Source organism: Lepidochelys olivacea (genome assembly GCF_965140295.1).
Source record: "Lepidochelys olivacea isolate rLepOli2 genome assembly, chromosome: 4".
Lineage (NCBI taxonomy): Eukaryota > Metazoa > Chordata > Testudines > Cheloniidae > Lepidochelys > Lepidochelys olivacea.
Window position 1 is genome coordinate 121,808,160 of NC_140414.1, and position 14,558 is coordinate 121,822,717.

Here is a 14,558-nt window from a genome sequence, read left to right on the forward strand (position 1 = left end):
GGAACTTACTGTTAAAAATATGTCCCTTAGCCTAAATTCCATCCTATTTAGGCTCTGAAGTCTCCTAAGCACTTTGAAAATTTTAGCCCAGATTTGCGCAAAAAAAAAAAAAGTTACGTATTTAGCTGATGCTTCCATGACATATGTGATGATGACACAAAATAAGGGTAGGGTGGACTGACTGGGGTTAGAGCAGGTGTCTTAAAATATATTTGTAAAGCACTTATGGCACCTATATCGGACTCTTCATTATTATCTTTAATTAACAATAGAAACTGCACAGTTATAAAAACTATCTTCTCAACATTCATATTCCTGCTTGGTGCTATTAAACCAGTGGACCACAAGATGGCATAAGGGATTTATCTGCACAAACAAACTTGCAAAATTCCTTTGTCAGTTTCATTATAGAACTGTTAAATATTTAAGCTATAATTACTTCAGTTCAGAATAATTTGTTATGGTTCACTGCTTGGAGGATAAGTTAACGTCTATTATGTTTCATTTTTGTTTAGTTATGTTGTTGGTTCATGGAACTTTATGGAGACAAAGGTGGTGTTTATTTTAAAAAAGCAGATAAACTACAACAGCAAGAGTAAAATACCGTGATTTAAATGCTTGCAGAACACTTGATTAAAGAATGAAGAAAATGTAATCAGGCATATTACAGGAAACACTATAATCATGAAAACAGGATTTGACTTGATAGTCTTATTTACAGAAGTCAGCAAGTACGTTCACTAGGGTAACAGAATCTTATGGAAAAGTCAGAATTAACATGTAAATTAACAAAACAAAATGAATGCCAGACAACTTGATAACTATAACAAAAATATAATCTATGAACTGTTTTAGAAACATTAATATCAATGCCAAATATTTTATATAACAGATGTGTAGTTAAATCAAATTTCAGTCCCAATGTCACACCAACTTTCGTAAAAAAAAAATTAACCCAATTTTATATGTGCTCTTTCTTCTGCAACTGAAAATGTGAGATCACAAAAATAAAGCTTTTTCCTCTTCTTAACCATAATTGTTCTTTAGTTAGCACACATAATTAACTGCTGTTTGTGAGTGATGTTAGAGAGAACTGGTCTGGACCCAAACATAAAGAGGAATAATGTCCCAGCTTTTGTTGTTGTCATGGCAATTACCTGACTATGTTTGCTCCTGTACGGCTGGTCAGACTAATTCTCATCTTATATGGAGATAAGCATAAATGATTGAGAATGGAAGTTCAGAGTGCACCTGAAATCCATACAGAAGTGTGCACCTATGATCCTTTGCTGCCCAAAAAGTGCAATGCAAAGGAGAAAGAATGAAATCCATCCCACCCTCAGGATTTGGGGTCTGTGAATGTCAAGTGCAGAGCAGCTGGCGTGTGGAATCCATCCTCATCCCAGGGCCAGACTGCAAGACTACTGGGCAGTCCCCAACAATTGCTGTTCCAGCCTTCTGTGTAGATTGTGAATTTGACTTTATCCCCACACAGGGAGTAAGAGACATCCCTTACACTACCTAGAGCTTGGTCTGGGGTGCTGTGCCCCCTACTTACTCCCTCAAACTTGGAATATAGGGACAGGAGTAGGAATATTGTAGTTTGCTGCTGATGCAGGTCAGCAACAAATTATTAAGCTCTTGGAGCAAGGATGGGAACTGTACTTTAGAGGGATGGTTCTAAGTGCCTTCAAGGGCTATTCCTCTACTAGCGCATTTTACAGCTTCAGGATTGTGTCTAAAGACACAATCTAGCCCCTATCTCTTGCTCATAGTGTTGAACAAACGAACTACAGGCTTGTTTCTTAAATACATGGGCAGCAGTCTATTAACATTTATTTTAATCATCCCTATATTTAGGAGAAAAAGAAAAAGTAATTGGATCACAGGTAAGGATAATTTCTCTCATTAATGACAATTTCATTGGCTGTCTTTTTTTCCATTGAAAAAATATTAACAATATTAGGGGCTTGATATTGAAAAGTAGGGTCCATTTTTGCAGGCACCACTTTGTGCACCCCAAATAATGATACCCACAAATGTTGATTTTTAGATTTCTGCACCTGTAAACCATGCCCTTGTAGATCCAACTGCACCTGCAGATCCTGCCCACAGACATCTAGTCATGTGCTTGAACTATGTCTGACACCGTAGCATTAGCCCTTGCAATTAACAGCAGGTTCACTTATTTGCACTCACAAAAAATGGAAGCTGAGTTGGAAGTCTTTTTAAAAGGCAGGCCCTTTGCCATAGCTAGACATGTCTGTGTGTTATGCAGAAATAAAGGCTTAAAGAATTGAATGTGGAGTTTTGTGCTTGTGAAGCCTAAACATTCTTCAGTTTCCAACCTCCTCTCGTATAGAAAAGAAAAAAAAAGTTACACGTGTTTGTTTCCTCTCTCTTTCAGCACCCTTTGCCCCCTCCAAGGTAAGCGTTCTAACATAGAACATGTATGCGTTTCCTTAATGGCTTTTTGGGGGATGGTTAAGTAAAGTCATAATAAAACTAGTACACAAGCCCACCCCAATTAGTCATATCAATAAAATGTTTGGAAGTGAATTTACACATTATCATCTAATTAGTATTATTGGGACATTCCTACATTCTAAAACTAAGTTGGGTGCTAGGCAGAACAAAGGATTAGGTTCAGAAGCTTTGTACCTAGGACCCAGTCCTGCATCATTGAAGATAATGGGACATTTGCCATTGACTTGAATGAGAGAAGGATAAGGCCCCTAGTCAGGAAACCTGGGGTCTGATCCAGCTCCCACTGAAGTCAATGGAAAGATTCCTGTTGACTTCCGTGATTGCTGGATGAAGCCCCAGGGTTCTGTTCAATAGAACAATATTGCATTTTAACGCGTGGTAACATTTTCCTTTTATTAATTTGCTTCATATACTCCAGACCTAAATCCTGCTCTTGTGGAACTTCGATGGGAATTTTTGTCATTTACTTTCATGACAAATGGATTGGGCTCTACTCTGCTAATATAAAGCAATTTTTTTATCTTGTTATTCAAAATCAATTTTCCCTTGTTGGTCCTTTTGTTTTCATCTAAGATTAACAATCATCATAAATAAAATATACTTTTGAAAGGACTGCCAAGCTGATTTTACTACACATACAGTGAATGCCATTAAACGTGTAAATAGCTTTGCAAACCGTTAGTATTGCTGCAGTATTCATAATATTCCCTAAATTAAATATAGGGAATACAACTAATACTACAGTAAATTTATATCCTAGTAAACTCAAAGTCGTACAAATGTAGTGATTTCAGTGTTCAACACTGTTTAAATATTAGTATATTTGTTATAGTTTGTGCTGTGGTAGTGATGAGGATCCTTCATCGTGGACTGGGACCTCATTGTGGTAGGCCCGGTACTGTGTCCTCGTCATGTAATGGTAGGATTGCATCTAGAGGTCCTGACTAAGATCAGGGCCCTACTCAGCTAAGCATTGTCCAAATATATAATAAGAGATAGTCCTAATAAAATCCCAGTGCTCTACATGGGCAACCTGCAATTACTAGACTGTTTTATGTCCTCTTTACATCCTAATAGCTCTTCAAATTCAATTTTTGACTTTAGGCCTCTTAAGACACTTCCAAAGAAATATCAGCCACTTCCCCCAGAACCGGAGAGAAGCAACCAGCTGTCTCAAACAAGGAAAATATGTAGTCAGGCTCACACATTTCCAATGTCAGCAAAGAACACCAGGTAATGGTTACTAAGCATGTTTGTTTCATTTTCTGTTCACCTTGCCAAGGACAAATTTTTGAGTCTCAGATACATTGTGTAAGAAAGACCTGAAAGTTTGAAATAGACCAAAATATGAAACCTGGACCCCTGACTGTATTAAAGAAAATGCCACTTCTTTAGCAGCCTTGAATTATTTTTATAAAGAGTAGCTTATGTTAGCTTAAGCTGATATTAACACTAAAAGCAAAGTGGGATGGTTTAGTCTGCGGAAGAGAAGAATGAGAGGGGATTTGATAGCTGCTTTCAACTACCTGAAAGGGGGTTCCAAAGAGGATGGATCTAGGCTGTTCTCAGTGGTAGCAGATGACAGAACAAGGAGGAATGGTCTCAAGTTGTAGTGGGGGAGGTTTAGGTTGGATATAAGGAAAAACTTTTTCACTAGGAGGGTGGTGAAATACTAGAATGCATTACCTAGGGAAGTGGTGGAATCTCCTTCCTTAGAAGTTTTTAAGGTCAGGCTTGACAAAGCCCTGGCTGGGATGATTTAGGTGGGGATTGGTCCTGCTTTGAGCAGGGAGTGGGACTAGATGACCTCCGGAGGTCCCTTCCAACCCTTATATTCTATGATTCTGGGAAAAACAGAGCCAATTTAGAAAAATGGGTGGAATTTTCATGAAAATTCTTGTGAAAATTTTGTCCCACTTCTTTCACTGAAATTTTGAAAATGACCAGCCATCTCTAAGTATAATAATTGTTTTTGTTTAACACAGATGGTGGACACAGTGGTATGCAAGCACAGAGAACGAGGTCCCTTCCAACCCTGATATTCTATGATTCTTTGAATAAAACACAATCCCTGCCCCAAGGATCCTACTGTGTAGATAGTAGTTCAGTCACATTTCCAGTCAGTTCTTGGCAGCCCTCCTGAATAGGGTGACCATACACCCCGTTTTGGCGGGGACAGTCCCTTGTTTAAGCCCTGTCCCGTCAATCCCGATTTTTTTTTTCAAAAGGAGGCATTTGTCCTGTTTGCTCTTGCTGACTTGATCAGCTGGCAAGAGCAAATGGGACAAATGTCCACTTTTGTCAAAAAAGTGGTGTGCAGTATGGAGGAACATGTTGGGGGAGAGGGGAAGGCAAGCGGAGATGCCATCCCCATGCAGGGAAGAGGCACAGCTCGGGGGAGGCAGCATTCCAGCATGCCCGGGGCAGCAGGGTTCCAGCCACTGGGGCAAAAGTCTCCTGAGGGGGCCCCTGCAGGGGGCAACAGCCTTGCAGTGGGGGAAGGGGGCACACAGAGTTCCAGCGACAGGCAACAGTCTCATGGGGGTGGGGGCTTAGGCAAGCAGCTGGAGATGTCTTGTTTTCTCTGAGAAATATGGTCACCCTACTGCTGAACCTTCCAATAATAGTGCCAACTATGTTTAGTTTGAAGGGGACACAGAGTGCCAACTCATTTTACAAAGGACTACCCAGCAGTCCATCCCTATTCAACAAAGTACTTAAGCTTAAAATCAATGGAACTTAATCATATGCCTAAAGTTAAGGCCATACTTAAGTGCTTTGCTTCACAAAAATGGACTTAAGAACATGCTTATGTCTTTTTCTAAATGGTACCTAGGTGATTTTAAATAGGAGTTAGGCATCTAGATGCTCTGGAAAATTCTACAAGGCACTTATCTGCATCTTTAGGTGCATAAATACCTTAAAAACTCTGGTCATAAATCTGTTTTTAAATGGGACTTAGGCTTTGTCCATCAAATACAATTCATATGTAATCAAAAACAGATTTAAACTCTCCAGTGACAAAAGAGTAGGAAATCAATTCCGTTTTTGCACCTAGTCCAACTATTATATGAAATAAATAAAAGTTAATGTAAGAAATCTTGTAGAGCCACTCTCCCTCCCAACTATCCATGACAGGTCACCTCTTCAGCAGGTGCATCGTCCACTGAAATCAAAAAGAGCTATTCCAGTGTGCATCAGCTGTAGCTCTGGAACAAAGAGCCAAAAGGCTGAACTTTAAGCTCATGCATAAATCCATTTCTATTCAGCAAAGCACTTCACTAGGACATTGACTTCAATAGGAGTTAATTGTTTTGCTGAATCAGGGCCTTGATGACAGTTGTCCACTTCTCTGTACTTGTTTGTATCTTGGGTTCCCCTTCTGCAGCCTTGTCTACACTACCGCAGTAAATGGACCTAAGTTAGTCAACGTAGCTTAGGTCGACTTACCATGGTTACCTAGGGAAGTGGTGGAATCTCCCTCCTTAGAAGTTTTTGGTGTCTACAGTGTGCTGCGTCAACTGGGGACGCTCTCCCGTCGACTTACCTTACTCTTCTCATTCTGCTTGAGTACTGGAATCGACCAGAGAGCGCTCTGCCATTGATTTAGCGGGTCTTCATTAGAACCGCTAAATCAACACCCACTGCATCGATTGCAGCAGCTCCGATCTACTGATAGTGTAGACATGGCCCTTCATTCTTCAGGGAACATATATTTATAGTTGAAATAAAAGTTAGTGATGTTTTTTGACAGGGTGGGAAAACTGTTTAGAAGAAATCTTGTAAGCATACAGATCTCCACCACCACACACACATATATACTCCCAAAATATAAACATCTCAAATGGACATGTCTCATTTAGCATAATTAATTCCATTTATGCTACAGTTTTTATGGAAAACCATAACTTTTTTCTCCAATGAATTTGTAGAAAATAAACAACTTCTGAACTTATATAGCAGTAAAACTCCTTACCATGGGAGATTCATTTTACTTTGATAATATCATCAACATATTTAAGTACTCAGAATTTTTATTTTACAATAATGAAATGTTTTGCATCTATTTCTTTCTTTTCTAGACACCTGGAGTTAAATGAAGTAAGTAGTAATCTTTGTATACATTATCAGCATAGAAAGTTAATAAAGACAAAATATAGTAGTCTTAAAGCCACTGCTCCGTCAATGACAGATCAGTGTAAAGTTACTTGCTTAAATGAGATTTGTACACATGGTTTAAAGTTATCTTCCCGAGCATTTAGATAAGAATGTGTCTCATTCACGCAAACTGCTGTAGAGGTCTATGAAGGTTCAGCGGTACATACACATAAAAATTAGTAATTTTATTGCAGAAAAATATAAATTGTGCCCTTGTTCAACACATATTCTGAAAGACAGAAAACTGAAAACACAAGGATAGAGCTTGAAAAATAGGAATTTGCATTAATAAATGTTATAAAAATCAATAATAAGTAATACCTTCTCTATGGTTTGTGGGGGGTTTTAACTATCCTATAGGATTTTAAAAGAACATAATATCTACAATTCTATGCATCGTTCAAATCCGTATAGAAAAGTTATTATTCTCTACTAAATCATATAGGTTTTACAGTAATTTTTATATTATACTACTACATTTCTATAACATTACATTTTATAGGATTTTTCTTAAATGTATTTTACAGTGTTGATTCTTCAAAATGTTCAATTTTCCTACGACTGGCAATCCTGACACCTGTCTAATAATAGTCTTTTTTTAAAAAAATGGGGAAATGAGGGACAATTGCAGTCCATACTGCCATGGGAATGTTTGCAGACTTTGGACGTTTGCTGCTACTCTGATGTACTAACTGCCACAGAATCACATTTGTCTTGGATTTCCCCACTATCCCATTCGTCAAATAAACTTCCTTATTAACCTTCTCAGATAAGAATGATGTAATCTGAAGGCTTGATTGTGCAACCATAAACTTTTTATAATAATTTGAAATAGAAATAATCAAGAATACAAATTGCGGTATGAGAGCTGAAATTTTCTAGTTCCAACCAAGGTAAAAATACCTTGAGAATATTCTCTGTCTAGGGTTTTGCTATTTCATCCTCTACTACCTGTACACAACAGGAAGGTGAGCAGATGAAATAAATAAATAATAATAATCTTCCAGAAAGACCAACTTGGGGGGAAAATGGTCATTTTTTATTTTATCCATATGGAGTTCATCCAACCCCAATTATCTATAGGATTAATTTTTAAAAGCAGCTAATATATTTTTATCGACTCCACGTTTATTTGCTGAATTATTACAAACCAGGTTATGATACAGTTACTTATTACAGCAGTTTACTGATGTCTAACATTCAGAACTGACGTGTTGGCAAGAAAGAAAAAGATGTTAGTATTTTTTGCTCTGGCTTCTCTTTGACATTTTGACTCATTACAGAAATAAAGTAATGAATATATTCTTAACAAATGGGGACCCATTCCAGTAATTAACCTACTCTGCTTGTACCCATGACAGCCACACTAATATTGGTGCAAAAATACTCATACTTAAGTTTAAAAAACAGAGGCCAGGTCTGCACTGCAGATCTGTATCAATATAACTGTCGCTCCATGGTGTGAAAAATCCATACCCCTAAGCAGCTTAGTTATACCGACCTAACTCCCAGTGTAGACAGCGCTATGTCAACAGGAGAGCTTCTCCCATCAACATAGCTACCGCATCTTGCAGAAGTGGATTAACTACACCAACGGTGAAGTAGTATCTTCGCTAACCGTTACAGTGATGCATCTTCACGGGTGTACAATGTAGTGCTGTACATGAAGACAAGCCCAGATTTTCAGGACAAATGAGTGTTACACAATATGAAAAGAGATTTCAAATTAAATTACACTGTATTAATATAACCCCTATGACACAGATAGTGTGACTATAAACCCTTTTCCTTTTATGAGCAATGAGAAAATGTAGTTAGGAAGTAATTTTAATTAAGATTCAAAGTGCAAGGTGTATATTGATTGTAGAGGGTATTATCTTTTCTTTACTATTAATTTATGTTACTGAAGATACTCCTGTATGTTTAGTGGAAGAAAGTAACATCAAAATCACATAAAGGTCAAATTCCCATGGATGCAATTTAACTGACTTCAATGGAATTACTCCAGGGATGAATTTGATCCATTATGTTTATTATAGCAATTATTATTGTTTCAATTTTTGCACCATAGTATGTCCTAGTCAATACTGTTCATACAATACATTTTGAATGAAAGATAATCGCGCTATCAATGAGGTAGGCTCAAAAGAAAAATCCAGTTTTACTTAGAAGCATTTTATTTCGGTGCTTGATTTAATGGAAGATTAATTATGGAAACACCTGGCTAAATGCTAATCTCAGTTACACAGGCACAACATGGCTCACTTCATAAAGGTTGTAATGTTACTGTGAGCAGAATTTGATCCACTGTTTCAGTGAGCCCATTACCGGGACAAACTATGCTTTTAGTTACACCACTATATAAATCCAAAGTTCAGTGATGTTGGTGGAATTATGATCAGAATTTAGCTTGTGATTATATCAAAGTAAACATGTCATTTATATATATACACTTATATCCATATATGGATCCATCCATCATGCCAATTTTTAAATCAAGATTTTTCTAAGATCTGCTCTAGTTGAAACAGGAATTCAGGGAAGTTCTATGGCATTTTTTATGCAAGAGATCAGACTAGATTATCACAATTGTCCTTTATGACCTTGTAATCAATGAATCTATGAGTATGCAGTTCATCACATAAGACATATATAGAAGGTTAATTCAAGTTGTATAGTTACTAATACTGAGGGCCTAATCCAGCTCTATTGAAGTCAATGGGAAGACTCCCAGTTATTTCAATGGGCTTTGGATCACTGCCCACTGAGGATGATTTGAAATATTGCTCCTTATCTTGCTCTCAGTCAAGAAATGGCAAAATTCCCCAACCACTTCATTGAATAAAGAAAGATTGGACAAATGACCAGGGAGGAGTATAAAAATATTGCTCAGGTATGCAGGAGTGAAATCAAGGCCAAATCACACTTGGAGTTGCAGCTAGCAAGGGATGTTAAGAGTAACAAGAAGGGTTTCTACAGGTATGTTAGCAACAAGAAGGTGGTCAAGGAAAGAATGGGCCCCTTACTTAATGGGAGAGGCAACCTAGTAACAGAGGATGTGGAAAAAGCTAATGTACTCAATGCTTTTTTTGCCTCTGTCTTCATGAACAAGGTCAGCTCCCAGACTACTGCACTGAGCAGCACAGTATGGGGAGGAGGTGACCAGCCCTCTGTGGAGAAAGAATTGGTTCAGGACTATTTAGAAAAACTGGACGAGCACAAGTCCATGGGGCCAGATGCGCTGCATCCGAGAGTACTAAATGAGTTGACAGATGTGATTGCAGGGCCATTGGCCATTATCTTTGAAAACTCATGGCAATCGGGGGAGATCCAGATGACTGGAAAAAGGCTAATGTAGTGCCCATCTTTAAAAAAGGGAAGGAGGAGGATCCAGGAAACTACAGGCCAGTCACCCTTACCTTGGTCCCTGGAAAAATCATGGAGCAGGTCCTCAAGGAATCCATTCTGAAGCACTTAGAGGAGAGAAAAGTGATCAGGAACAGTCAGCATGGATTCACCAAGGGCAAGTCATGCTTGACTAATCTAATTGCCTTTATGATGAGACAACTGGCTCTGTGGATGAGGGGAAAGCAGTGGACGTGTTGTTCCTTGACTTTAGCAAAGCTTTTGATACAGTCTCCCACAGTATTCTTGCCAGCAAGTTAAAGCAGTATGGGCTGGATGACTGGACTGTAAGGTGGATAGAAAGCTGGCTAGATTGTCAGGCTCAACAGGTAGTGAGTGATCAATGACTCCATGTCTAGTTGGCAGCCAGTATCAAGCGGAGAGCCCCAAGGGTCGGTCCTGGGGCCAGTTTTGTTCAATATCTTCATTAATGATCTGGAGGATGGCGTGGACTGAGCCCTCAGCAAGTTTGCAGATGATACTAAACTGGGAGGAGTGGTAGATATGGTGGAAGGTAGGGATAGGATACAGAGGGACCTAGACAAATTAGAGGATTGGGCCAAAAGAAATCTGATGAGGTTCAACAAGGACAAGTGCAGAGTCCTGCACTTAGGACGGAAGAATCCCATGCACCGCTACAGACTAGGGAATGGCTCAGCTGCAGTTCTGCAGAAAAGGACCTAGGGGTTACAGTGGACAAGTAGCTGGATATGAGTCAACAGTGTGCTGCTGTTGCTAAGAAGGCCTATGGCATTTTGGGCTCTATAAGTAGGGGCATTGCCAGCAGATCGAGGGACGTGATCTTTCCCCTCTATTCGACATTGGTGAGGCCTCATCTGGAGTACCTCGTCCAGTTTTGGGCCCCACACTACAAGAAGGATGGGGAAAAATTGGAAAGTGTCCAGTAGAGGGCAACAAAAATGATTAGGGGACTGGATGGAACACATGACTTATGAGGAGAGGCTGAGGGAAATGGGATTTTTTTTAGTCCGCAGAAGAGAAGAATGAGGAGGGATTTGATAGCTGCTTTCAACTACCTGAAAGGGGGTTCCAAAGAGGATGGATCTAGACTGTTCTCAGTGGTACCAGATGACAGAACAAGGAGGAATGGTCTCAAGTTGCATTAGGGAAGGTTTAGGTTGGCTATTAGGAAAAATTTTCATTAGGAGGATGGTGAAGCACTGGAATGCATTACCTAGGGAGGTGGTGGAATCTCCTTCCTTTGAGGTTTTTAAGGTCAGGCTTGACAAAGCCCTGGCTGGGATGATTTAGTTGGGGATTGGTGTGTCTCTAATGTAGTTGCACCAGGCATGCATCTGACTTACCAAGTAGTATATTTGGCCCAAGTGAGGTATGCTAAATCACACCTGTCCTGTGGTAAGAAGCAGGTAGAGTAAACAAATATAAAAAATAGTATATTATTGTCACTGAAAGCTTCCAATATTCACTATCTATTTTATCATTCTATATAGGCACCTGGAAAAGGAAGAGGTTAGTACTTAACAGTATATTGCAGATTCCCTGTTTTTTCCTTCTTATTGTAAGAACAACAAATTCTGGGCCAAATCTTCAAATAGTGTAAACTGGTGTCATCTTTTGAATTCATCTTTTGAATACAGCAGCCGAGGGTCTGGTCTTATATTCCGATTATTTCTTTTAGAATGAAAGTGACAGCCAAAATTTCATAGTGGATGATGCATAAAAGTAGAGTATTAAACTAAAGCCTTCATGTATACAACATGAAGAAGAGAAGAGAGAAGTTTAGAATACCTGTACAGTGATGGAAAGCTTATCTGGAGAAGGACTCTAAAATGGAACTAATAAAATCTCTCTGTGTAACAACAGTATCACACTTACTTCTCATGTCAAATCTAATTTAAGGCTTGGATTTCTCAAGGAGCCACAGGCCAGATTTTCGAAGACATTTAGATGTCTATAGATGTAGATGGGCACATGGTGGGATTTACAGAAGCACCTAGGCAGCTAACTTCCATTGATTTCAGTGGGAGTTAGGTTTTTGATAATGCCACAAAGGGTCTATCTGTCTCTCTAGGTCCCTATATACCTTTAAAAGTTTGCCCCCAGGTACCCAACTTGTATTGAATTCTAATGGATTTGGGTGCCCCTCTCATTTAGGGTGCTTTCAAATTCCTACCTGAAAAAGCATAAATACTTCAAAGTAACAAGAAGATACATTGTTCATTCCCTGACATTTATACCTCCATATGACAGAGTTCCTTACTTTTTGGGGGGCCTGATTTCTTTCCCTTTGAGGTCAATGGCATAATTCTCATTGACTTACACAGAAAACAGCATTGGTCCATTAACATGAGGATTAATTCCACCCATCTGTTACAGGGAGAGAAGGATATTTTGTATTCTTCTAGGGAGCATTCTGCATTACTTACCTTTACATTACTCCTTGTTTGGTATCAGGAAAGCTTCTGATGTTACCTTGTAAACTATATGCCAGTCAGCTCTGGAATAAATTATTCCCATTTATGTCAATAGTTTAGCTCATTTACATCAGGGATGAATTTGGCCCATTAGCTTTTTTACTGAATCACTTTGTAGTATACATGAATATAGATTAATTTCCTTCTTTCATTACTGTGATTAGGTGCATTCTTATTTGTATTTAGTGCTGTGCAATTTACATGCGTAAAGGAATAATATGTTCTTATTTATGAAATTCCAGATATCAGCAGGGAAGTTGAATTATCTTTCCAAACACGACAGCAAAAAACAAAATATCCTGCATCCAGGTAGGAATATAAGAATTGCATGAGCTTGTACTAGATGGTTCAGAAGAAATAAAAACCCCTGCACCTGGAAAACTATGCAGTACCATACCACAGAGGCATGACTACTTTCTAATACCATTATGTAATTACACCCTGAAACACGACATTTGATGGTCATTGTAATTTTAATTCAAGCTATTGTAACTACAGATGCTCTTCCTATTTATAGTCTTACTGAATTCAGTGCTTCAATAATAACTTATGACAGTGAGTTTTATATATTATGTAAAGAAGAAATTTTCTTGTATATTCTTTGTATTTTGTTCCCTGTTCCTTTCATTGGAAGGTGCCTTGTTCTTCTTAATAAGGAACATCTTTTTGGCCTTCTCTAGACAAGTCACTGTTGTATAGATCTGTTATAATTTTTCTGTCTTTTCCCCATTCTAACCCTCATAAGCCTTTTCAACCTCTCTTTGAATACCACTCATACCCCCTTTCTCAATTATTTTTGACACACAAAAAGACGGGGTAGGGAAATTTGAAGTATATAATGATTTAACTTTTGTCCTTCAAAAGATACCATACTAGCATTTTGTACTCACCGACTGTTAATGGTTCACAAAACAGGTCCTATTTTTTTTCAACTACTTGAGGAGAAAGGTATTATACAGTATGAGTAAGTGTGGCAGAACATAGCCCTTAATTGTTTGTGACTAGATTCTTGGTTTATGGAACCAGTGGTCCTGTAATTTGCAATTATTCAGTCAAGGTCCTTTCAAATTAAAGAATGTTAAAGACATACAGGTCCTGATCCAATGCCAACTGAAGTCAATAGACTCCCATTGCATTGGAACCAGCCCATAGATTTCACAGATACTAGCAAAGACCAGGCTTTATTCAACTAAGGAGTCTTCCAAGCAGTGAATACACATAAGTGACTGGTAACTGCTGATAGTGTGGGGGCACGACAAGCCACCCCTCGCCACCATCAACTTCCTGGTGACTGCCAAGGCACCATCCAGCAACACCCTCTTGACCATGTCGCCCCCCTGACCATGGTACCCTGGGCAGCTGATATGTCGCCCACCCTTAAGGCCAGCCCTGGCAGGTCCAGTCTTAGGAAAAATGGTATCCTGGGCAAACTTGTATTTTGGTGCCCTGACCCCTGCTGCCTTCCTCCGGACCTTCACCCCTCCCCATTGCCTCTGGACCATGCTGCCTCCCCCCCGTCCTCCAATTTCCTCTGGCCCCCCACTGCCTCCCCAGACTCCCCACCCACGACCATCACCCTGGCTCCTACTGCCTCCCTGGACTTCCCACCCACCCACGACCATCACCCCGCCTCCCCTGGATCCTGCTTCCTCCCTCCCCCACCCCCATTACTCCAACTGACTCCCCAAGCTCCCTTCTGCACACCCCAGGATAGTCCACATATGTACTTGAGCAGATAAGTGTGGCTGCCAGGAGGATTGAGGGCAGGGGGACACGTGACCTCCCCTGTCCTCCAATGCCTATGCATGTGCAGCAAGCTCAATACACATTAGGATTTGATTTCAATAGCACTATTTGAGATTTGTGGTTAAAATTCAAGATACAAATGAGTAAAACCAGTTTAAGCCAAAAATCCCATGGGAAACTTTGACCAATGCACAAATGTTGGTTTAAGGAAATGTTCCTGTTCAGAGGGTTCCCTAAAATACAATCATGCAGAGGTATGAGAGTCCATAATGTTTTTCCCCTGTATTACAGAGGTAGTCCTCCGTC

The 14,558-nt window shown here is 39.4% G+C and overlaps 1 protein-coding gene across 1 annotated transcript in view; it reads left to right on the plus strand.

The window, feature by feature from the left end:
* The window catches only part of CLNK (cytokine dependent hematopoietic cell linker), a gene marked incomplete at both ends in the record, with an annotated part of 148,918 nt that overhangs the window by 109,657 nt on the left and 24,703 nt on the right, over window positions 1-14,558 (plus strand). Inside the window, 4 exons of the mRNA XM_084625768.1 lie at window positions 2,408-2,427; window positions 3,592-3,720; window positions 6,570-6,588; window positions 12,749-12,815. Of these exons, the coding sequence (XP_084481894.1) occupies window positions 2,408-2,427; window positions 3,592-3,720; window positions 6,570-6,588; window positions 12,749-12,815 (235 nt within the window). The remainder of the gene's footprint in view (window positions 1-2,407; window positions 2,428-3,591; window positions 3,721-6,569; window positions 6,589-12,748; window positions 12,816-14,558) is intronic.